Genomic DNA, 25,622 nt, shown 5'->3' with positions numbered 1-25,622 from the left:
AGCAAACATTGAGAGGCAAGACAGAGGTCAGCCAGTTGTGAGTAAGCAGCAGCCAGAGCTGCAGCCAAATGCATGGCTATTGGAGTGTGATTAGTGGGCAGAGGACTTAGGAGAGGAGATTTAAGAGATTTAAAGAACAATGTGGTGACTTGGTGACTTTTCATATTTATATGGGCATGATGACAGAAGACACAAAAAGCTGAAGGGAAGAAAAAAGCCACAAGGTGCAAAAGGTTGGACCATTTTCCACAGTCGGGTTGGAAGCTGAGGGTTCTTCAACACTGTGAAGTTAATACTGCAAATAATAAGTACTTTAGAGGAAAAGCAGTGAGCACATACGGAGAAGAGGATGGGGTTTGGGAGATGAGCACAGCAAAAGTACAGCATTTTAAAATTATTTCAGTGGAGAAAGTCAAGCTTTAATTTAAAGCTATAAAGTACCTGAAGAATTGTAGACACGGGTCTTTTGCACACCCTGGTTTGGATTTGGGTGGTGGCATAGACTCCAGTCCTTGCTCTCAGCAGCTTATTCCAGTTCCTGCCATGGAGCAGTTAAATTGCAGAGTTGTGACCCCGTGGTTTTGTCTAACAGCCACAACAGGATGATAACGTGGTTTCATAGCAGCTTTGCTGCTGAAGGCAGATCAGGTACTCACACCTCAAGAGCCTGGGCTGTGCACCCCAGAATGCTCAAAGACTTTGAAATCTAATTCATTTTTTTCTTCCCATTTTCTCTGTTGAAAAAAAATCCCCACTCTTCAGTAGTCTGGGGATTTCTCCATGTTCAGAAGAGTTCCAGATGGCTCCATTGCACTGTTCAGTTGGGCTTTCTCCTGCTGTCTGTAACTTTTCAGTATGAATCTCTATCATGCTATTCTGTCAGGAGAGAGGGTAATAAATTCCATGTACCTGCCTGTTAGTCACTTTGACAGAAAAAAAAATGGGAGACACACTCATTCCCTTTTTAACCTGCATGTAGGTTTTTCCATAGATTTTAGTTTCTCTCTTGAATTCATGAACATCTAAATGGATGGTAATTGTGATTGGAAGTAGAAAGCATGAAAGTGATTGTAACCCCAGTGCTTAAATCAGGTGATTATGTAACAGTGAACTGATAGGCCTGGCATAATCAGTTAGATTCTAGGTAGAATCTTGGAGTGGGAGATAGACAACACAGTTGGTACAAGGCTGAAGGGCCAACAGCTAAGACTGGAAGAAACAGATTAATTTCTTGTTGATAAGATTGCATTTTTGACTGAGAAGAAAACTAATTGAAACACCAGTGTCTGTAAGGCATTGATACTACATTGCATTTCAGGTGCATGTTTGAATTTAATGTAGCTCATATTCAGTAGCTTAAAACTGATCCATATATTAAAGAAAAATTGTAGGTGAGCAATCCTTGCACAGTGGAATAGTTTCTGATGCATTCTGGGAGAGATCTGTTCTCTGCTAAAAAAGGGTCATGTTTGTCAGTCATCTGGGAAGGCCCTGAAAATGGGGATGATACAGATTGATTGGTGAACAAAATACAATTTTAAACTTTTAAAAAGAGGCATCTTAATGGTGCCAAATGGAAGATTTATATCCAGGGAAAAAAGAGAGGTGATTAATGGCAAGCTGTGGGTTAGAACAATCAGAGCTGTCCTACTGATTCTGTAATGGCGGGGTAATGCAGTGGCACCATGGCTGCATCATCAGAGAAAAACTGATCCAGGAATAGGAAGGTGGAGTGCACAGACCTTCAGTGTCCATATCAGCAAATCCCACTCACTCTATTGGAAGTGATGAGAAGTTCAGAGCTTTGGGAACACTCAGGGTGCTTGGGCATGCTGACAGTTCTATCTTGTGCTGTCAACCAGCACAGGGAGAACATATGGACCACAAAAAGGCTCTGCAGTAAACATAGAGCAACAAGAGCTCGTGGCAGGAAACATAAGAAAAGCTAAAACCAGAACTGAGACACATGGGCTGAACAGCCAGCATCATTAAAACATTTCAGAAAGGAAAACACTGCATGTGCATTATGTAGGTTCTTCACATTTACTTGGAGGTTGTTCTGCAGGACATTCTCTCTTCCATGTGGAAGCTGAAAGGGCTACTCTGGAGGAAGGTCTGCAGAGCATGGGCCAACCATTCTGCTGTGAATTCATCACATTCCATTTAATTTGGGGTTCTCATTTTCTTCTCAGTGATTGGTTCTTCATCAGTGTAAAACCAAGGGACAGTTTCTTTGTGTGTTCACTTTGAATAGCTTACTTCTTTCACAGCTTTTTGTTGAATGTATGAAATCATCACCATTTCTTTATTTTGCTTCCTCTGAGAAACCTTTTACTAATTTTTTGATACTTTCTTTTTTAATGCTTTTTTCCAGGAGGACTTGTTGGTATTGAGGAAAACTGTGAAATCCTTCCTGGCTGTCTGCCAGCAGTGTCTATCAAATGTCAACACTCCAGTCAAAGAGCAGGTAAAGAAAATGTCTGTCACACTCTTAGAAAACTGTATGTGTTAAATTGTAGTAAAACTCAAGACAGCGCTACATCAAACTTAAAGCAAAATCATCTGTGTTCCTGTCTAAATAAACCTGAAAAAACAGCCCAGAAAAGCAGCTGTATTAACAGAACTTCCAAAGCACAGCTCATGACAAATTAACTTTTGATTAACAGTAATGAAAGATTATCTGGATGCTCAGGCTCATTTCCAGCCCTTGTGACTTCAGGCATCTAACTCAGTCACCTCAGATGAAAGACTCTTCCTGTAAACACTGGATTAAGAGATGGAAATAGGCACTTTGGGAGGGTGACTGAGACCTCAAATGGGCTGAATCTTTTTAGATTTTTTTCCATTGAATCAGAGGGTTTAGTGAAATAATTAAGTCTGTCTCTGCAGGACACAGTAGCTGGTTTGTTAGCTGAGGTTATGTGAATATACCCTTGATTTATGTCAGTGACATTTTATTTGTCTACAAATGGCATTTCTATCAGACTTCCCCAGACTTTGTAAAGAACATAACTAATATCTGGCCTGTGTTTTTTGCCTGTGGTATTTAAAAGATAATACTTCTTTAAAGAATTGTATATATAATATATATATATAATATATATATATATAAAATAAAGTCTTATTTCTTTTAAAGATAGTTCTGCTTCGCATTTACTCTCTGTTCTTCAGTTTGCTAAATATTAAATGCTCAGAGATGTCAGTAGTTTATATATTTCTAAAAGACTTGTGTGTCATTGGCTTCCAGCAGATTTTACTTTAGTAATTGTTTTTTAATATTCAGAGTAGTTACTCTTGGCATATTATATGAATACTTTATGATGTGAAAATATTTTCTAGCTCCATGCAAATACCTCCCTTCCAGCTCAAGCTGGACCTGACATCCTTCCTGCCTCAGCAAATGGCAAATGTTCCTTCCGATGCCTACAGTGGGTTTGTTCTTGGGGGTGTATTAACATGGGCTTGTTCTCTTTCTTGAGAGCCACCATGGTTTTTTCATTGATAATTTAGACTTTTGTTTAGAAAGGCCTTTGCAGTTCCCAGTTGTGGGGACGTTTTGAAGCCTCAGCCAGACAAATCCAAACCCAACCAGACCCAGACAGCAAGTGTCCCAGGCAGAGTAGGCTGGATGGAGACTCCAGGCACCCCTTCCAGCTGACTCTTCTATGATTTGCTCTTGTTTTCTAACTCAAAAAGTATATTTCTATGAGTGCAGGACTGCTACTTATTCCTCTTGTTTTACTGGATTCTTTTTGAGAGTCATGTGCAAATAGTACTGTCTCCCTACCGTACTTGATCCTTACTCCAGACATTCTTCCCAGACAAAGTTGGTGTCCATATTAAAGGAAGGAAAAATGTATGAAGTATTTAGAGAAACAGGATTGAAACATTTCAACTTTTCTATGAGTGTTTGAGGGAAATAAATATCCTGTGACTAAGCCAGCTGCTGCCTTTATATTGGACAGAACTCAGCACCAGCAGTGCATTACTCATCTGCTCTTTTTTAGAGGTCTGCGTTAGGAAGAGCTTCAGTTCCATTGAGTATCAAGCGAGTTTAGAGCAGGTGAGATCATCACTGGAATGAATCACAGCCTTTTGCATCAAGGGGAGAAAAATCCCAAATAGCAACATCTGTTCCTAAGGCCTCAACAGAACATAGTTTACAATGATTTGCATCTGTTCTTGCCTGACTGTAGCTCATTCAGATTTTATAACATACTCCCAAAAATAAGGGAGCCACTAGGAAGTTCAGCATTTACAGATTTTTTTTTATTATTTTTTTTTTAATTTGTAAAGTATTCAGAACCTGAGGTTGAAAATAGAGAAGCTATGAATAAAAAGGCCTCTGAAAGGTGCTGAATGTGATCAAATGCAGACAGCTGGCTGTGAGACCCCAACAAAAGCCATTTGGGAGCAAAACAGTGTTACTGCCATGCAGGAATGAGCCCTTGGAAGACAGGAAGGTAGTGAAGCTGCCTTCTTTTCTGTCTCAGGTGATGAGGGTTTAACAGTAATGAGCATAAATCATGGACAATTCTGCCCGGGTTGGCTTTTGTCTGGATTTGAAAGCTGTGCAGATGAACTTGGTTCTTTTTCGCAAGAGCTGTTGATGAAATTCTGCAAGAATTTCCTTGCTTTGACTGTTTATCCATATTTTTGGGGTCTGACAGTGACTCAGCTTGAATTTTCCCTCAATGCTGTTCATATTTTTACTTGCTTGATTTTTTTTAACTGTTTATCAAAAGAGGTGTCATCTCTTTACTACAAATTTGGCTGCAGGCCTTGGATCAGAGGTACATTTAGAATTCTTTTCATGGAGAAGAAATGGAAGTTTAATATGGGTCATCTGGGACATGGAGAAGGTGATAACCACAGTTCCTAACCTAGGAACCAAAGGCACAGCATTCCAAATTAGAGGAAACCATTATGGAATACTTTTCACAGCACATAAACAACTATACCTGAGAACAGTTTAAGAAGCTGTTTAATAATAGCAGGCAATATCTGGAAATTAGATCAAAGGTATTTTAAGTTTTCCTTACTTGACTTTTCACTGCATTCATTCTTTTTTGCCTTTCAGGCTTTCATGCTGCTCTGTGATCTCCTGATGATTTTTAGTCACCAGCTGATGACGGGAGGTCGAGAAGGGCTCCAGCCTTTGGTGTTCAATCCAGACTCAGGCCTCCAGTCAGAACTTCTCAGTTTTGTGATGGATCATGTGTTTATTGACCAAGATGATGAAAATCAGAGCATGGGTATGTTTAGCTTTTTTTCATAAAAGACACAGAAGAAAGGAGAAAATAGAATTTTCTGATCATTTTGTTCATATGTTTTCAGAAGTATTCCTACTTTAATTTTGGAAGGTTTCTGCTCTGAAGTTTCTTTTATAAGTTGTGGAATATGCCTATATTATATGATAACTATATTTAAGATTTTATCTGTGTAGTTTATTTTTCATTCACAGATGAAGTCTTGCATAGGGACTTAACACTTCTGGCATTGCCATTCAATGTTAATGCTTCTTACAACTGGATTTTACTTCCTGTTGTTCAGAGCCATTGATTTCACATCTGAAAATCCAAGGCATGCTGAAGTACTGGTGCTTCTGATTTTTCTTTTGTTAAATATTTATGGCTTAGTCATGTTAATGGAGCCTCTCTGAATGTCCTGCATTTGAGAAGTTAATCAAGAGCATTCAGCAAGTGTTCACTGTGGCCTTCCACAGGATATAGGAAATAAATGACTCAGTTCCATGTGGATTATATTCAGGATCTCCTCAGGACTGTGGAGAGCAGCCTTGGTCAGTGGTGTGTCATGTTCCTAAACTTCCCTGGAAGTTTTGAAGTAGGCAGGACCTAAGATTTATCACCTTTATCTCCAACAATCCTGCTTGCTTCATGTTGAAGAATTTATTTTTTTTTTCTAAAAGCTCCCCTTTGATAATGTTGTTTTAGAACTTAACAGTTACTTACAAACATTCTGTTGTTGAAAATGCTTTCAGAGGGAGATGAAGAAGATGAAGCCAACAAAATAGAAGCTTTACATAAGAGAAGAAACCTTCTGGCTGCCTTTAGCAAGCTGATAATTTATGACATTGTGGACATGCATGCAGCAGCAGATATCTTCAAACACTATATGAAGGTACAGGCCGTGCATCCTCCTGTTCTGACTGTGCCCAGTCTGCAGTGTCAGGGCTTCTCCTGCTATCCCTGCCAGGACGGTGGTTACAGCCCAAACACTCCTCAAAGCTTTTTCAGCTTTATTTGATCCTGTGTAGTAGTTTTTCCTTTCTAAATGACACCTGGCACTGAGCAGCAGTGAACAATGACCTCACCCTCTTTGTAGCACATAAGCTTTTTATTTATGACAGCACCGAAAGCTGGTCCTGAGGTGCTGAGTATTTCCAGAGAGGCCCACTCTACAGAGTTTCTTACCCTGCTCCTCAGATTCATCTCTAGAATCCCCAATAAATTACCTGTTCCATGTCATGTTCCACTGTCAGTCTCCCAGGCTTGGTGCTTGCCATGAGGCAGCAGAGCTCTTCTGAGAAGAGGTTGCTTTAAACAGGACAGCAGGGAAGAGAAGCTCTGTATGGTTGTGCTGTAAGTGGGTCTGTGGTAACTGAAGATCTTCTCAACTTTCACTGCTTCCACAGAGCTTTTAGGCCCAGTGAAGGTCAGAGGGACCTCAGCTCCTGCTGCCCCTGTGCATGGGAGTTTTTTACCTGCCCAAACAGGCACCTCAGCAGTCCTGCCACTGACCCCTCAGGTCCTGTCCCTGCAGGGGATTGATCATCACAGAGGTGACAATTCAGGGGGAAGAACTGGAAAACAGAACTGGTCCTTTATCTAGACACTGTTTGAGATGTTGATGTGAAACATAAAGGGTTTAACTTGAAGTTCTCTTCCTGTTCATCAGGCGCACAGAGCACAATAAAATCCCCAGGATACACTGTAGCCATCAGTCAGTGTTAGTCTTGCTTAGGGATTGTTTGCCAGGGTGAGAGTTTGAAACTGGAGCTGTCACCATCCAGGCGAGTTCCCTCCCTGCTGCTCTAGGCTGGGCTTCTCTCCCCATGCCCTTTCTTCTCTTAAAACTGGGGGAGCAGGAGAGGGAGAGAAATTTAATTTAAATTAGTACCAAAGAAGGCAAAAGCAATATTTTAGAGGCAGTAAAAATAGGTGACTACAAACGCAGAGATATTGATGGGGCTGAAAGAACACTGTTGGGAAAAAGAATATATTCTCAGCTTGGAATTTGTAATGATAATACAGCTTTTCTACCCAAATGGGCAGCACCGTAGGCTGTGGCTTTCAGCAACCATTCTGTTAACATAAAGAGAAAGAGGACTCCATGCTGACTCATTCCTTACTCCACTTTCTGGCTTCAGTGAATTCTTTTGCCCTCAGTGTTTGAGGAGCTCACACCTGCCTCTTAAGAAGGTGTTGGATCAATGTCATATTGTTGCTTGGAATTGGCAGCCGTGGATCACCTACATCAAGTGCTTACTTTGGGGCAGGAGATGCTCTTTCATTTGGTTTTTAGCATACTTGTTACAAAAGATAATAAATACAGAAGTTCGCTACCTTATCACAGGGTTCAGTTTAAATTTTCATACTGAAACATTGTCCCTCACTCACACCAAAAATCCACACCAAAAATCTGGATTTGAGCAACTGCTGCCTTTTCAAATCAAGAATTAAAAGTAATCTTTCTCTTGGGAAAACTGTAAGAAATTGTATTAGAGATGTGATTTAACGTTGTTTTTTTCACATTTTTTTTTAGTACTACAATGACTATGGAGATATCATTAAGGAAACCCTGAGCAAAACCAGGCAAATTGATAAAATCCAGTGTGCAAAGACACTCATTCTCAGTTTGCAACAGGTAAGAACATTGATTTTTTTGTTAGAAATGCCTCACTGCAAAAAGCCCTGACCAGGATTTCCTCTGGTGCACTTTACAGGGAAGCCGAAATGCTGCAGTTCCTTAGGACATTTTCTTCATTTACCTGCTCCCCAGTTCAGGCTGTCACTGCTCCTTTGTCTCAGTAATCTCTGTCTCTGTAGGCCCACACTGGCAAAGTTTGGGCACATAAAAATGGAAGGGAGGGAGAGAAGAGCCTTGGAGGCAGTTTGGTCCAAGCTGATTCCTGGCATTTGTTTATTGATCCCGAGTCAACAGGAAGAGTTAGAATGGCTTTTTCTTCTTAGCATTTGCTGAAGTAAAGCATCTTCCTTATACTTTGTCTAAATACTGATGAATTTTTCAAATTTCAAGCTAATTAAGTCTTCCAATAGTGTTAGACATGTTTTTTCCTGGAAAAATTTGCTTTACATCAACTGTAAATTACTGTCTAGTGATGAAATCTATCAGCCAGCAGCACGAAGTGCACTAAATACCACTTAGGCCCTTGAAGTACCAGCTATAGCCATTTCACAGATAAATTACTTTCACTAATTAGATGCTCTCAAATGAGCTGGACCTCCCAAAATTCCTTCCTAAGGTTTTTCCTGTAGCAATCTGGAAGCTGAGAGAGATCTGTGCAAACCTGTGAGATCTGTGAGAAGAACAGATGTACTTCCAGAAGAATCAGGAAGTGTCAAAGCCACTCCTGTCTGTAAAACTTGGAGAGGAGGAAGCAGGTGCCACAGATCAATCAGCCTGACAAAATTCTGTGAAAAAGTAATGAGGAGCTCTTTGCAAGAGCCTCAGTGATAGGTAGCAGCCAGTGTGGATTTGTCAAGGAGGAATCCTGTCAAATTAAGCTGCTGTCATTAATTACATGGTAACAGAGCTTGTGGAGATGAGAGAAACAGTCGCTGTAATGCAGCCTAATTTAATATCACTGGCACTGGCTGCCAGGGTACTCTCAGCAGTTTAAATGGCAGTGCCAGGAGAGGTGGAACTGGCTGGAAAAGCACCGAGCACTCCAGTACTGTGCTGGGAGGGCCTTTGAGGCAGCAGTGCTGGGCAGACAGGGACTGAGGAGGAGCTGAACTTTTGATCGCCAAATTCAAAGCACCTCCTGATCTGATGGGTGATGGAGGTGCTTAAGAGAACAGCACGAGAATGCAGGACCTTCTTGATGAGTTGGGGGAATAATAGATGGGATTCAGGGAAGGTGGGTGCAGAATTCCACCCAAACAACTCCACACAAGTACAAGATGGGGGACAGCTGGCAAACAGCAGTGGGGCAGAAGAAATTCTAGCAAGTGACAGGGACTATGTTATGTCTCTTCACAAAGAGACAGTCACAAAGGCCATTCTCAGATGGAAAAGGTTTAGAGCTCAAGTCTTTCTCAATAAAAGTGTCTTACAGATATCAACCTCTGAACTCTCTCTGCAGCTGTTCAATGAGCTTGTTCAGGAGCAAGGTCCCAACCTGGACAGGACATCTGCCCACGTCAGTGGCATTAAGGAGCTGGCCAGGCGGTTTGCCCTCACTTTTGGCTTGGATCAGATCAAGACAAGAGAGGCTGTGGCCACACTACACAAGTGAGTGGTGGTAAATAAACTAGATTTTTATACTAGTTCAGATTGAACTTCTTGTTTGGCATTCCCTTTCTAAAAGCACATAATCTCAACAGGTCATGGAATAATTATATATTTTTTTCTACTTTTAACTGGAGGGGTCTATATGTATGTAGGTAGAAAGGAAACAAACTAGCTGCTACCTTATTATTTCTTGGAATTTACTGACACGGCTATGTTTGTTTATCTCAGGTGGGTTGTGTCTAACAACTGAGGATGGTTCTTTGTTCCACACCACTGTGGATTCTGGAGGAACCAAGGGCTTTTATAAAAAGATACTCCAAAAATATTTTGGAAATCATTTAAAGTGGACTGGAACTTTTTATGCAGCTGCTGCATAGAAAAGTGTGGAAAGGTTCTGGTAAATTTAAATTACAACTTTGCCATAGAAAATCCAGGTGCTAAGGTCTGCAGTCTCAGAGACCCAGCTGGCTCGGTCAGGATGCACCAGATACTGTCCTTAGCAAGGCAGGAGTCAGGGGACACTCGTGCCTTGCTGGGTGAGGGAAGGGAGAGTGTTCTTTTTAGTCCCAGATGACGAAGCAGAGCCCAGTGTGTCCCTGCTCTGGGGACTCAGTTCTCTGCTCTGGCTGCAGAGGTTGGCTCCTGTTTGATCTGACACATTCCATGGAACTTCTGCCCCTGGGCTGCACCTGCCCAGTTCCCACACTGGGCAAGTACTCTCTTACAGGGACTGGCCATGTGTTTATCTGAATGGGGGCTTCACAGATCCACAGGGAACTCTGCATTCCCCTTTGTCCAAAAGCAGCTGTTTGCTAGTAGTGGGGAACAAGGTTGTAATGGGATCTGAGGGTACAAACAGTTTCATCACAGCTCAGATTTGGGGCAACTTGTTTGGTTTCCAAGTTGGCTTTTTTTGCTTGCTTTTTTGGTGTTTTGGGGTGGGTTTTTTTTGTTTTCTGTTGCAAATGTCTGAACATGTTAATATTTCTGTACTATAGAGATGGCATAGAGTTTGCCTTCAAATACCAGAATCAGAAGGGACAAGACTATCCACCTCCTAACCTTGCTTTCCTGGAAGTGCTTAGTGAATTTTCTTCCAAACTCCTGCGACAGGACAAAAAGACTGTGTAAGTAATGCTCCGTTTTCTTTCTCGGCCTCTGTTAATCCCTGCAGTGTGGGTTTCAGCTCTTTCCTTTGAGGTTTCTACAATTAACCACGGCTGCAGAAAGTCCCTTTGAGACATTTCACATATATACTTTCTTGTCCTTTATGTCTTAAAGTAATAAAAATAAATGGGAAAAGAAAAATCAGACCCACTAATGAGGTGAATTTGCGATATTCCAAAACAATGTTTAAAATTTCTAATGGGGTGTTGAAAATAAAAAGTCTTTTTTTAGGCTAGAAGAAAAGAAATTAAACATTAGCAGTGCAGGGAATTTACAGGCTGTCACTACTACCGTAACAGCTGTTTCCATCGTATATTTACATAAATTGTAAACCTATACTTGTTCCTTTTAATATATTGGAAGAGGACTCCATTCAAACATCAACCAAGCACTATGTGCCCAGTGTGGAACTGAATTCACTGGATAACTTTATGACCAGTTTAAAAGTGCAGTTGCCAGGTCTGCTGATTTATGATTGTAGGTGTCTTTCCAGTCAGTTCTGTGACCACACTGAGTGTTAGTCAGAAAGATCAACTGGAATGACCTCAACTGACTCTGTCAGACCTTGCTGTGAAGATTTGACAGATGTTTTTCTGTAAAGACATTTCTTTTCTGTTAGGGTTAACAACTATGAACATTACAGCTTTATCTGTTCAGTAAGAAATGCAGCTTGGTTAACTTTGTATATTTTTTAATGTGTACACACTTGAACCAATTTCATTTTTTCATTGTATTAATAATTTCTCAATTCAGCAAACATTGTAAGACAAATAGGTACATGAGCTAGGGAATGGGATGATCCAGTTAGGCTGTCTTGGCATTCCATTTGTACATCCGCTCTTCTTTGTTATATCCTGGCATCTTGTCAGCCTCTATCCTGTTCTTCAGGACAGAAATTAAGGATAACAGGATTTTATAGCTTGTCTTCCTAGCTGAACAGTAGATTCTCCTGCATGATGGTCTCAGTGCCACTGGCCTGTTTCGTGTTGAATTTAGTGAAGTTTAGCCTTTCCAGCAGAGTCATCCCTTCCACAAGTTTCCAGTGTCTGATATTTAAAGTTACATCATGCTGTCCCTTACAGCTTCTGTTAACCTGAGCCTTCAAGTGAAATTCAGTTCTTTGGGACATTTTGTTCCGTCACCTTGTTGCCATTTAAATTCTTTCTTAAAGGTTCCCCTGCCCACATATACAGCTGCATGCTGCTCCTGCAGGACTATAAGGATTGCTGTGGTGGAGTATCTATACCTGAGCTATTGACCTCAGCTGAATCTGATGATCATGAAAAGAAATAGGTCCTTTATGGCCTGATCTCTCTGATCTGTGCCAGACTCTGTGTTGGGATGAGTTCAGCCCTGCCCCAGACCCTACAGGCTGTGGTGACCATGACACAACTTGCTGACATGTAGGGATTCTGTGGAAGTGGCTCCACTCCTGCCCAGAGTGCTCCACTGACAGGACAGGACTGGGATGCTGGATTTGCCCTTTCCTGAAGCTCCTCCAATCCATAGGGACCTCTCTCCCACCACAGGGGCTGCCTGTGTGCAGGAAGGTCCATGACCACCATCTGCTGGAGAAGTCCCATTTTTGGGATCACTTCCCTCCCTGCCCAGAGGCCCTCCCCAAACTCAGCAATGGCCTCTTATTTGCAGCCAGAAGTATCCTGGAGCCCCCAGTCTCAGGAACACGTGGATGCCCACGTTCTCTAGTTTGGCTTCCCTGCCTCAACCCCCAAATCATCCACCCCAGAGCCTGCAGGTATTGGGGCATTGCTCCAGAACACCCTTCCTGGCAGGGTCCAGCAGACGCTGCTGTTCCACAGGGCTGCTGCTTCCTTCTGCTGGGCTGCTGGTTTTTTTCTTTGGGGCTAGAAAAGGGAGAATCTTCCAGTTTGAGAGTGAAGCAGCAACATTGATTTAATTTAATTTTCCTAGCCTGTTAATAGTGTTACTCATTTTATGAGTAACTTCAGAACTGTGATAGCCATTTATGGATTTATTCTAATCTATGGATTTCACATAAAGCTGTTCATGTAAGGTGCCAGACTCGTACAGCTGGAGAAAAAAAAAAAATTGTACTAATACCGTTACAAACCCATTAAGGCAGATACAGGCAGGGAAATCCTGAGGAACTAATGCAGGACAGAATAGAGGAGATTGTCCTTGGAGGCACTTACTTCAATTTATTTATCTCAAAGATACAGTTGACTAAGTCTGGATACTGACTAGTGAGTATCAGGTGAGTCAGAGCCTCAGCATAGTGTTCTCACTTCTGGAAATTCAGAACTGATAAGAACTGCCAGTGTGAAGCTCCCCCAGAATGCTGAGCAGAAGATGTCTCAAGTTTGGCATCCGGGCAGGAAAGAGCTCCCAAGTGGTCTCATATTCATCCTTCACTATTTGACCATAAACATGCAATCTGGTTCTATAAATACAAACTGGAGGCAGAAAAACTTCTTATTAAGAAGACTCTTCTGCAGGTAGGTTCTCTAAAGCCGTGAAGCACTCAAGTGGCACAATTTGGTACCATAAAATAGGGAATACACAAAGAATTTCCCATTACTGCCAGGTTTGGGAGTTAATATACACATGAAAAAGGGAAGGAGGAAACATTGACAATATTCAATAAAACAGCAGACAGGAACCTGCTGTTTCTTGAACAAAGTTACATCATTCATTGAATCAAAAAACTGATGTGATTGTTACCCTGGCATGAGCAGTGTGTTCTGGAGCCTGTTCTGGAGCAAGCTCCAAGCTGCCATGAGCTAATAGAGGAAATCCCTGCTTTTCCAAGTGGAATATGTGAAGCTGACTCCCACTGCTGCCAACCTGGCGAAGTGGTATTAAAGGAAATTGTGACTGAGGGGTGCAGGAAGTGATGCTGAAGTACCTGAGTTCTCTTACCAAACTTCTGAATGTTTGGAGCCGGAAACATACTAGAATTACATTTAAGTAGATTTGCATGTTCATTTTAGAGGTGACTTCTAAATTCATAATTAAATAATCAATGGAAAGAGAAAACAGTTCCTATGGCCTCCAGACCAGGAAGGAGTTGTTGACTCCTCTTTTCAGTTAACACTTGTGCATTGGACTTCTCATGGCAGTGGACCAGGTCTTCAAATTTTTTATGGAAAAATAAATGCTTGCATTTGACTAACCCATTTCTCTTGTTCCAGGATGCCAAAGGACATCCTGCATCCTGGCAGCAGCGGCTCTGATGCAGCCTGGCTGCTGACACAGTGACCATATCCAGGTGTCTGTGGGGAGATTGCTGCTCCTCTGTACTCCCTGTATTTCTTTTCCAGGCACACCTACTTGGAGAAGTTCCTGACAGAGCAGATGATGGAGAGAAGAGAGGATGTTTGGCTGCCGCTGATCTCGTACCGGAACTCGCTGGTGACAGGTGGCGAGGACGACAGGATGTCTGTGAACAGCGGCAGCAGCAGCAGCAAGGCCTCCTCCGTGAGGAACAAGAAGGGCCGACCCCCCCTCCACAAAAAGAGAGTGGAAGGTTAGTGAGGGGGTGCAGGGCTTTGTCATTCTGGACACTCAGGAGAGAGGGATTTACTATTTAATTTAAAATTTACAATTTTAGTTCATGCAGAAATAGGTGATACATTCTGGATGTGGCCAGAACCAAGGCAGCTGTTGTACAGATTCTGTCAGGCCTGGGCATGTCTTTAGGGGAAATACCACCACAGCTCCCTGTTCTTGTTTGTCTTGTCCAAAATTGGCAGTCAGAACTGTTTAGTTCCATTATGCTGGTGGAAGAGGTGTTTGTGAAGTTACCTGCTCTTTCTCACTCCTGGATTGCTGGGATTCTGCCTGTGCTTCCCTCTGGGCAGTTGTTAATTCTCAGGGATTTGGAGCAGATTGCAGGCAGAAATTCTGGTAACAGATCTCTGTTGTTGCAGAGCCATTAGGGAACATTAAAAAGACACCATTTTTGTTTAAAATTGTATTGCTATCTAGTGTTCTCTGCATTTACTCTTTCTGGGGCCTCCAATATGTTCATCAGGAATCTGGCTGTGATAGCAAATTTCTTACAAGGCTGCATCTGTTCCTGGTCAATCTGTACAGGTGATGTAGTGTGGACTTTTGTGAATACTAATTTATTGTTCCACTATGCAGTAGATGTGAGTAGGATTTAAACTTCAAAAGCTTTTCCAAGGTCAGTATCTATGACAGTAACCCCTCAGTAAGGAATCTAGTGCCCATTTGCCTGAATATACAGCAATTTCCCAAAATATTCCTCAAAAGTTTGCCCATACAGCCAGGTCCATTCTCCACTGTGGTTTATGTTGAGCAGTCCCTGCACCAAGTCCTTTGATTTCTCACAGCCAGCCTCGAGTGTAGGTACATAAAACACTGGCTTCTTTCTTCAGGCACTGTTTTTCTTCTTTCAGGATGCCAAGATTTTCACAGAATTCAGTTACTGAGGTTTTCTTCTTTCCTCTTGTTGCCATTTTCATTCTATTGTATTTCTTTTTTTTTTTTTTTTTTTTTACCCTGGGAGGTGTAGTAGCATCTTTGCTTCCCAGTAAGGCAAATCTCAGTACTAAGATGCAGTTTTTAGGCTTTGCTTACCTCATACTCTTTTGTGTCACCCTCTTTCAGTGATCAATAGAAGGGAGAATTGATTTCCAACACTTCCCATTTGAGAATCTCCTTTTTTTCTGTTTCTTTAATTTCCACTCTAAAAGATCTAGAACAGGAGAAAGGTCACTGCAGAAACTACTGTGGCATCTAAGAACCATATCCAGTCACTTCTGGTTCTTTTCTCACCTAAATCCAGCACAGACCAGCTTGGAGAACATTCCCTCTTGCTTCTGAGAGGAAATGTGCTCTGTGACATTTCTTGACAATTCCTTAAGAAAATCAATAGGTTTTTAAAAAATAATCCCTAATACAAAAATGATTCAAAAATAAATTTACAAAATAGACAGCTTTTCAGACAACATTTATGCCTAAAGGGTAGTAAAAGGCAATAGAAGAATGAACAGATCCAAAGAGATCCCCATCTACTTTTCTCACCACACATTTCCTGTTAGTAAATCTGTGATCTTGTCATCTCTGTTGTCATCTCCTGTCTTTCACTCCAGTAACTGTATTTTTCCTATGTGTCTCTGGCTGCACTCTTCCTGCTCTAACTCATTCTCAAGTCCTCCCTCTTCCCTCCTCTCTGCTTTGCTCCCTTCCCAACATAAGCACAGGATCCCAGCTAGACCTTCAGTCATCTTTATCTCATTTTTATCACTGAGTAAAGTGTCCCCTTCCTACTCCAATCCAGTGGTTCTGACAATTCTAAAGATCTGGACTGACCAGATTTTGGGGTTTGTGCTCCACATTGTCTTAGTGTTTAACTGTATCTTGGTTGCTATAGGTGCATGAGATTAACAGTCTCCAATTATAAACTCAGGAACTGGGAATTACCTTGGTTGTTTACGTTCAAGATACCCAGCAGTTGAGGCTGTGCTGCAGTATGATTTTGTTTGCAATGGGGTTTGTGTTTGTTCCCTTTAAATTGTTGTTATTGCTGGGAATAGGGGGTAATAATACTTAAAAGAACAGAATCTAAAATCAGAACTGAAAATCTTATCATTCCAAGCATTTATCCAAGTGATCCCTTAGTGCACACTTGTTTGAATACTGCCCTGCATGTGATCAGAAATTAGCAGTGATTTCAGTGTTCTCTCTCTAGATGAGAGCCTGGAAGGCTCCTGGCTGAACAGGAATGAGAACATCCATACTCCAGGGGCACTGCAGGCACCTCAGCTCACCTCCACTGTCCTGAGAGAGAACACCAGACAAATGGGAGAGCAGATCCAGGAGCATGAGTCGGAGCAGGGATCTGAACAGGATTTTTTACACAAGTAAGTTGGAATTTCAGCATCAAATACAGTCAGCCAGGCAAAGGAATTGCTTGTGATTTATAGTGATATTCTTAGCCTGTGGCTTCAGAGATGCAGTGTTGATTTGCAAAGCCACCTGGAAATGCCTTGACTACATCTCAGCAATACTTGGATTATCTTCAGGTTTCAGGAAAAATATGTTGTAATGAAATAGTTTTAACATAAGGAACTTATACTATTATCTCAGAACATAGCCATGCAGTTCTGGTTAAATCCTCCTAGTCCTTGTGTCCCAACTGGGTGGAACTGTTTCTTTGAAAGATGTGTAGATACTCTCTTTTCTTTCCCCCTTCCTGATAGCAGAGTTAAGGTTCTCCTGACACCCTGACTAATTCCTTCTGGATTTCCAGCTGCTGTGCTAGTAATTCCTGATTTGGGTAATTGCCCTAAATTATATATTCTTTTTGTCCCTTTGCTCCCATTTTATCACCTCCATTTAGAGAGAAAACATTGGTTGGTTTCTGTCAGTGGTTGCGTGGCTGTGGGTGTTTGCAGCAGGTGTTGCCAGGATGCAGCAGGTGAGCACAGGCTGGTTGTGGGTCACAGGTTGGTGACCCTGGCTGGACACAGCAGCACAGCCCAGGCAGAGCCCAGGTCACATCTTCCCAGAGCATCTTTCCTCCTTGGTCCCATGGCTAGGGAGGGCTGCACTCATGGCTCCTACTTGCCTTTCTGAGGTCAAGGATTTACCTCCTATCTCCTGCCTTCCCAGGTGGGGCCATAACTTCAGGTGATGAGGAAGATGTTGAGGCTTTCAGTTTCTCCTTAAGAATTTTCTACTCTGCAGTAAGACCAGACTAAACTTAGAACTTCCTTTCTGTCCCTCTTTGATCCCACCCTTGGCCCAGCTGAGTCTCTGTGACCATTCCATTACTCTGGAAGTGGGACAGCTTCCCAGTGCTGTGGTTTCCTCTCAAGCCTGATGAGCAGCCGGCCTTAAGCTGTGTGAGACCCTTCCGTGTTCCTGGGGAAGCTGAGCAGGCTCTTGCCCAGCACTCGAGCCCCCTTTGTCTTAGGCTGTGCTGTGAACACAGAACGGTGAGCCAGGGCAGAGAGCACCTCTCCTCTCCCTGCAAGAGTGGGATTCCAGGTTGGAGTTCCCAGTGTGAACTGACAGTAGGGAATGGGAACCCTTCCTGTTCAGCCCTGGTTGGTTGTCACATGTCCTCCAGGTCAGCTTAGGAGAGCTAACACTTGCCACAGCTACAGAGCTGCTTGAACTGACAGGTTAATCATATTCAGGTTTGGTTCTAGGCTGTTTTCCCATGGGTTATCCCAGTTTATCCTGTCAGTCTTATTAGGGTGCAAGGGTGCATAGTACAATAAAACCTAGTGCTGCTCCAGAAGAGCTGCACACAGTTTGCTGCTGTTTCCTTGTGCTGCACCACACAAACTGAAGCAGAGGCATTGTTGGTTGATGGCATCAGCAGTGCAGCCTGGAAGGTATTTACACATGGGTGAGGTACTGGCCCTTAAGTTGATCAGGGTATTAGTGTAAAAAAGATCTGATTTTCACATTGTGTGACATTTTTGTCAGTTACTATTTTGAATCCATTCTTGGTCATATTTTGCCTCATCTGACACAGTGAAGTACTATTTAATAATAATAAACTTTAGAGGCGCTCCTGCTCCAGGTGCCTGCCCCTAATGAAGGAACAATGTCAGTGTTTCCATACCTGCTTTCATTGCAACAGTTAATTGATTTTTTTTGTGCACATACAGTGAGAGGAGACAGACTCTGGAAGGGAATCCAGAAGATGGGTACAATGATGGATGGAAGTTAATTATCCTAATCTGGAGCATGACCAGACACAGAACTTGGAGAGAGAAACTGCCCCAAAATAGGCAGCTCAGAACTGTTACTGCTGTCGGTCCTAACTTACTCCCTGTGTGTCAGTCCCCAGATGCAGATCTCGTGGCTGGGCCAGCAGAAGCTGGAGGATCTCAGTCGAAAGGACAGGACAGGAATGAACTACATGAAAGGCAGAAGTGGCGTAAGGCACGCAGTGTAAGTGCTCACAGCCTGCTGCCTTCAGCAGAACCATGTGCAGGACAGCACAGTGAAATGTTACCTTTCCTGCTGGTTGCAAATAATTTCTGTGCCGTGTCACCCTCGTGGTAAAGGCAGGGGGACAGTTTGTATTGCTGGGATGGCTCCAGCCCAGAACTGCCATTCTCTGTGGCCAGACACCAGGCCCAGTTACAGGGTGCAGTTCCCCATGCCTCTGTCCCAGCCTTCAGCTGCTTCCATGTCAGAGGGGTTCCATGATTTGTGTGCTGTGTAATTCCCTGTGAACTCTGCCCACGAGCCTGTTCCTGTGTCTGTGCTCTCCATCCTTTTTTTGCCAAGGTGTCCCCCTGTGCAGTAATGGAGGAAATACACATGGGTGAACACTGGGGCACCACATGCTCTGTGCTGATCCCACTGAATCCTTCAGCAGTGGGGCTGGAATCCTTACAGCCTTCGGAACAGGGCTTGAAGGCACTGCTGCAGTCTCAGGGTTTTACCAGTGATCCTGGCAAACAGTGTCACTCCTCCTTGGTAAAATGGCAGGCAAACACAAGAGGAGTTACTGCCCTGTTCTTGTTGGGGACAACTTTAACTACTGGTCATAGTGCTGTCAGTGGGACTTGCTGCTTTAGCCTGGGCCAGGGCTTGGGGGAGGGGAGTTTATGTGCAATTTTCCTCCTGTTGGTATTACAGAGAGCCTGTTGGCTTTACCCTCAGCATCAGGGTTTGAGTGAAGGCATTAAATGATAGGATTTGAGCATTCTTTTCAATGACAAAGATCAAGGCTGGAAGTTTTTCTGTCTGAAAATTACTCTCTCTTTATTTAATCAGACGAGGTCTAATGGAAGATGACGCTGAGCCCATCTTTGAAGATGTAATGATGTCCTCACGAGGCCAGCTAGAGGACATGAATGAAGAATTTGAGGACACAATGGTCATTGATCTGGTCAGTAAATCTTATCAATGGCAATTTAAAACAGTTAAAAGCTAATTTTAAAGGAATTTTAGAAGTGTAAACAAAAATTTTCAGAATTTTGAGCCTGGTCTCTGGTTGTCTGAATGTTAGAGTGAAAATGATGTGAGCACTTCCCAGAGCCTCCAGCTGCAGGCTCAAGCCCCGTGGGTTTGTTCCATAGCCACACAAGAAGCATTGCTTTGTGCTCCTTCTCCCCAAGACTCTGTTCTTGGGCAGCTGCAGGCAGCAGCAGCATCACACACCTGTGACTTGTCAGCCTGCAAGAATCAGGTTATGAGTTACAGGCTGTGCTAACACAGCTCTTTATGCAGCCACAATGTGTCAGACTGGCACAGCCAAGGGGTCCCTCTCTTTCCCTTTCCTGGTTAGTTTGATTTTGGAGGTGGGCTGGACAGGGGATCCTTACTTGAGGTCTCAGTGGGGCACAGCTAGAGTCCTGCTGGCACAGCGGGAGGGAGCACAGGCACTGGTGTGTGGGTGGGAGTTTCTTCAACAGGAATTGCTCCCAAACAGGTCCCATTATCAGTGGCAGCCTCAGTCCCTTCCAGTACTGCGCTGACTGCTGGGAGAAGTTCCTTGCAGCACTTAGAACCTTACCTGGCCTCCCCTCTGGAATGACTGCTCCCTTGTAAAATGGGATAAAGGAGCAGTTTGCTTTAAACACCTCACCATTTTTATGCCTTTCTGTTTCTCCTTTCACATCCAAACAAGAAGCCCTAGATTATATTAGGACTGGGCTACAGTCTCTTGGGAAAGGCTACCGCATACTCAGGTTATTGCCAGCACTCATGTGATTACCAAGTAAGTAACATCCAAGGAAAGGAAAGAATTGATTGAGCTGGTGAGGCTTACATTTACTCTTGTGCTCCTGGGGAAGGAAACCATCAAGGGTTTAAGCCTCAGAAATATTTCAGTATCTTCAGTACCCTTTTTATTGGTACATCCATTTTTGACCACGTCAGAGTTCAAGTTTCACTATGAACTTTAAAGTATAAAGACAGTTAAGAGGGAGTTTCTGTGCAGTCTGGCCTAGTCCCAATACAGAAACATCCTTAAGTCAGCAAGAGCCTTGGGCAAGTCCTTAACTGAGAGTTAGAATTAGGATCCCTCAGCTTTTACCCCATTCTTTCAATAACAAAGAATTGAGGGAGTGCTGTCCTGTCAGGGCCCACCTTTGCCCCAGAGGTTTTGTGGCACTGGGAGGGAAGGTGAGGGCAGGCACAGGTGGCCCTGTGGCCGGCAGGGCTCCCTGTGCCCCGTGCTGTTCCAACTCCCGTTGTTGCAGCCGCCGTCGCGGAACCGGCGTGAGCGCGCGGAGCTGCGGCCGGACTTCTTTGACTCGGCAGCGATCATCGAGGACGATTCAGTAAGGCCTGCCTTGTTGTGCTTGCTTTCAGCTCTGCTCTTGTCCCAGCCCACATAACCGCTGTCTTTTCCCCCCTTTTCCAGGGATTTGGCATGCCCATGTTCTGAAGTCTGGCGAAGACCTTTTACAAACTTGGAACTCTATTGTTTAGAGCTAGAGGCCTATATACTGTGATAGCTTGTATGAAAACCACATTTTTGATGTGATACGGTTTGATTTTTAACCAAATCATTGAGGTCAACCCCTTGGTGTAGGGACGGAGAGAAGAGGAGCTTCTTAATGACACACGGGAATGTTGGCCAATCCAGTCACCTCAGAAGGGCTGACCTAAAAAATCATTTGTATCCCTGTTCTTGACTGTCCTAATACGGATTTTTTTTTTTCTGTATGAGGAGGAAGTTTTAAATTGTTAAGACAGCTGTCAAAATAAACACTGTTCTACATATGTTTTCTGAAAACAACATTGAGTGAAAACAGAACTTTTTAACTTTATTTTTCTGCTGTACAATTTAAAACAGTTTTAACATTTGCCTTTTTATGTTTTCAAAGCTAGCCATTTTTATTAAACCTATGCCTATCAGCCACTGACTAGCAAGGCTGCTGTAAGCAGGTCGTTCTGGCTACGGAAAAGTGTTTTGGAACACACTGGATTTGATTAACATTATGGTACGCTTATGTCCTCTCATAGGCATGGAGAAGAACACTCTCAGAGAAGAGGTTAGAATTCTAATGATGTGCATCTCTGCCAAAAAATTTCAGATTCTGATATGATAAACCCAGATTTTATACTCTTGAGAAGATTTATTTTTATTTATAATGGGACATAAAGTAAGAGATGTCCATGAAGCCACTTTTCCAACAGATGCTGTGTAACATTCATTTTATATAGCACATGGGGACACAAAAACAGTAAATTTTCTATTGGTACTTGCTCTGTGCATTTTTAGCAACTTATACCAGCAAATAAAGTATTCTCAGTAAAACACACAAACGGTTCTCAAGTAATCACTTTGCTGTTTTTACTACCTACTTCAAGCCTGCCACCACAAGGTACATAAACAGCAACTTTCCTATTAAAAAAAAAAAAAATAGTTCAAGGGTGGGGGAAAGGATCACTTTAGCATACTAAAAGTAATTTTAACTGTACCATAAAACAGAGTCTACTTTCCATGCCGTAAATACCCTTTTCTGCTATTTTTGTAAATTAATTTTGCCAGTTAGAAGTACTGTATGTGCTGCATAGAAATTTGTGCTTAGATGGTGAAGTTCTTAAGCTTACAATGGAATACAGCTACATTTTCAGTGTTAACTGTGCATATTGAGAGTAATTCTTTGGAAAAAAAAATATGATTTTTCAAAAAAGCTAAAAACATCAAAAAAAATTCCAAAAAACCCCCAAAACATTCTCAGCTAATTCATTGTACTAAGATATTTTTCAACATCTTCAATAATTTGGAATTTCATTATGCTTCGATTTTATGACTCGACATAGTAGCTGCTCCTTACCCAGCCTGGCCTGGCACCAGCAGTGCTGGCCTTCCACAGCTCCAGATCTCCAACAATTGGCCCCAAAACCTTCATCTTTCTGTGCTCAGTAGCAGTTGAGATACAAAGCAGATTGACCCACTTGGAGCACAGCAGTTTCAGAGGTGCTTTAGATTTAGCAGCTGCAGAATAATCACAGAGCTTTTTTCTGTTTCAAGCTTACTGGACACCAGCCCAACCCCTCAGTGCCCAGCATGGGCAGGGAAAGAGCCCAAATTCACCCAGCCCAGCACCTCACCCAGCTGAGCTTGGCTCTCACAACACGTGCAGTTCTCAGACACGGTTGCCAAAAATGTTTGACCAGGTAATTCAGCCATTCCTTAGTGTGGGTTGGGGATGTATTGATCCCAAGAAGTAGCTGGAACTTTATAAACCCTCTTACCTCCTTCTGTGCACCCCCACGGCCTGGGGGCAGGAATGGCTGCAGGACCTGTCCCAGGATCACTCTGTGAGCATGGTGGCACAACAGATGCTGCCCAGTTTGAGTCAGAGTCTCAGACAAACCTTGTGCTTCACAGTCCTCTGTGTGGAAAACTGATTCCTAATTTAACATTGTAGAATACTGTATAACAAACATTTATTATCATGGTACCTGCAATGGGTCTCCAGTTCAGTTTGCAGTCAATAGGTTTTTGTATTATGAGTGTCTCCTTGATTGGTTTTGCTAGTAATTCTGTAAATTGTACATTTACAATATGAGGTTTTTTTTTTTCCTTTTGTACAATTTAAAACTGATGCTTCACCTTTCATTTAATAAACTATTCAAAATCATGAGTATGATGAGCACCCTCTTCACTATAGTTTTCTTTTAAGTGCTTGTTTGGACCATCACATTTTGTCATCCCATTTAGTAGTAGGAATTCAAGGAATTATTAAAGGCAAAACTGACAGGTAGCTTTCATGTAGTCTAGGCTTCACAGCCAGACCTGTACCAACTCCCTTACCCACTCAGCCTCAAGAGGGATGGAGACCCTCTCTGGGCTTCTTCCCTCCACCGTGCTGTGGTTTAGTTGTGGGGGGTAGAGGGTGGTTAACATGAAATTGCTGTGAATCTGGAAAGGGCCCACACCAGGTGCAAATGCCACACTACTAAAACTTAGAATATCTTGAACTGCCACAAGGTTTGAGAAGAATTTCTCTCTTCTGCCCTATTCGTCTGAAGTGACCTGGAATCTCTGGGAAGAAACTGCCATGGGAAAGGCTTGAAAGCTCTAACAACCAGCTGGGCTAAATGAAGTTTCACAGGTTCCTGAAACAAAATGTCCATGTTACTCCCATGTCTCAAGGAGCAAGGTGCTATTTTTGTCCAACCCATGAATGATTTAATCTCTGTAGTGCTAAAGAAAACTGGTTTATCACCTGTCCCACTTCCTAAGGAAAAATCACTGGAGTCAGGAAAAGGTGCAAGATGCAGCAGCTGAGGCACATGGATGATTCAAAGTCTCAACTACTCCCAAGACAGAGCCTCAAAGCTCAGTCTCCAAATGCTTGTAAGTTATGGCAACTCCTGCTGCATGAGGAGCACAGTAAGTACCTTGCCTTGCTGCTAAGTTCAAGGGCTGTGCGCTGTTGACAGGATTTTATTTTGTACCTCTTGTTTTTTTTAGGTGGCTGGACTTTGAGGAGATTCTCAGAAGCCTGATGAGAGCAGCTTTCAAGCCTGTTTCCAACATGTCCTGGTACAGCAACTGCCTGTTTGGAAATGGAGAGGACTTAAAAACCCAATTCTTCTGCTGGCAAGGGCTGGGAGAGAGGATGGAGTCTGTAGCAATACTGAGGATAGGAAACAACTAATAAAGCTGTACTGTTCTCTTTATGACAAGTGGATTTCTCATGGAGTGTCTCCTTCTGACTCTGGGCAGGCTGATGAAGCTGAGGAAGCTGTGTATCCCTTCACCTATCACAGCTTCTGCTTCTAAACCACCTTCACCTTTGAAAAATCTTCTTGGGCATGATAAACCCTTACAAGTTTGCTCACAGTTAACTAAGAACTCCCACCATAGCCATGACACCCAAAACAGTAACATTTCGATTTACCTTCCCCTGTTGCTGTAGTGGCCTCTGTTCCCTGTTCCTGCTGAGACACAGACATGTAGGCTCATGCAGCTCCCCTGAACGTGCTGCAGCCAGGACAGCCAGTGTGTCTGCAACCTAAAGGTGCTGCCTCCCAATGCATCCAAAACCCTGGGGAGCTGGGACTCCTACTTGAAATGCTCCTTTTATATTGTGCTTTTAGATGATGTTTAGCTGTTGTTTTTCCCCCCTCCAGGCTGAGACTCCAAGTTCCACAGCTCTACTCACTGCACTTTCCTGGGAAGAGAAGCTACCTGGGACACAGCTGTGCTACCTCTCTCCTCCTTCAGGCTCATGCTGGGGAGTGAGCAGCTGCAGTGCAGGTAGGAAGGTTCTGTCTCAAAATAAATGTGAGTTACTCAGCAGCCAGGTTACAACAGCCCCTCCCATGCCTGGCAGCTGGTGCAGCAGCACTAAATGTGACAGTGGCTGTTCCTCACTGCCTTGGGGCTGCAGGAAAGTTGCATCTTCTACTGAGCAGGTGAGCACAGGCCCAGGGCTGAGCAGAGTAACACCTCCTGCAGTGGTTCCTGGTGAGGCTGGCAAATAATCCCAGAGAAAGGAGGCTGGAAGGGACCTCGGGAGGTCTGTGTTCCAGCCTCTGCTGAGGGAGGAGGGTTTGCATGTCCCACCAAAAAACTCCTATTTTTTGTCTGCTATCCTTAAGAGGGGGCTGGCTGTGCCTCCCCTGTGCCGCCCACCTCTGTCGTGGGGCTGTGAGACCCAGCTGCTGCAACCAGCAAAGAAAATCTGCTACAGGCCAGACTAACAGAGGAACAGAACAACTGAGCCCAGGATCAGCAGAGCCTGGTCCCCAGGCACTGGAATCCCAAAGCTAGGGTTTTCCTCTCTTGAGTCAGTGGTGCAGGAAGTGGAGTCAGACACCAAGGTCTGTACCCAGTGGAAAATCCTTGAACTCCACATGGGTCTAACTTCCCAGCAGCAGGAGGTGCTCAGCCCTACCTGAATGTTTGACCTTGAGCAATTAGTAACAGTTCACCTGCTGCAGACAGGGAAGGGCGAGTTGAGTATTAACCACCAAAAATCCCTTTGGTTTAGAGAGGTGAGCTGGTCAGA

The 25,622-nt window shown here is 43.2% G+C and overlaps 1 protein-coding gene across 5 annotated transcripts in view; it reads left to right on the top strand.

The window, feature by feature from the left end:
* Positions 1-23,246, top strand: part of STAG1 (STAG1 cohesin complex component) — a 156,584-nt gene extending 133,338 nt beyond the window's left edge. For 4 of the 5 annotated variants that reach the window (XM_014258288.2, XM_088061319.1, XM_088061320.1 and 1 more), the window contains 12 exons: positions 2,375-2,467; positions 5,081-5,255; positions 6,002-6,141; positions 7,786-7,887; positions 9,350-9,498; positions 10,497-10,625; positions 13,968-14,173; positions 16,364-16,535; positions 18,472-18,582; positions 19,417-19,531; positions 20,847-20,927; positions 21,011-23,246. In XM_014258288.2, the coding sequence (XP_014113763.1) occupies positions 2,375-2,467; positions 5,081-5,255; positions 6,002-6,141; positions 7,786-7,887; positions 9,350-9,498; positions 10,497-10,625; positions 13,968-14,173; positions 16,364-16,535; positions 18,472-18,582; positions 19,417-19,531; positions 20,847-20,927; positions 21,011-21,034 (1,497 nt within the window). In that variant the 3' untranslated portion in view covers positions 21,035-23,246. The remainder of the gene's footprint in view (positions 1-2,374; positions 2,468-5,080; positions 5,256-6,001; positions 6,142-7,785; positions 7,888-9,349; positions 9,499-10,496; positions 10,626-13,967; positions 14,174-16,363; positions 16,536-18,471; positions 18,583-19,416; positions 19,532-20,846; positions 20,928-21,010) is intronic. The other variant, XM_014258289.2, reaches the window with a different exon arrangement.
* The last annotated feature ends 2,376 nt before the right edge of the window (positions 23,247-25,622 follow it).

Source organism: Pseudopodoces humilis, chromosome 11 (assembly GCF_049639895.1).
Source record: "Pseudopodoces humilis isolate 2021_Gansu_Grassland_sample_001 chromosome 11, ASM4963989v1, whole genome shotgun sequence".
In the NCBI taxonomy this organism is placed as follows: domain Eukaryota; kingdom Metazoa; phylum Chordata; class Aves; order Passeriformes; family Paridae; genus Pseudopodoces; species Pseudopodoces humilis.
The sequence above is the reverse complement of the archived record's forward strand: the minus strand, read 5'-3'. Positions and strand labels throughout refer to the sequence as shown.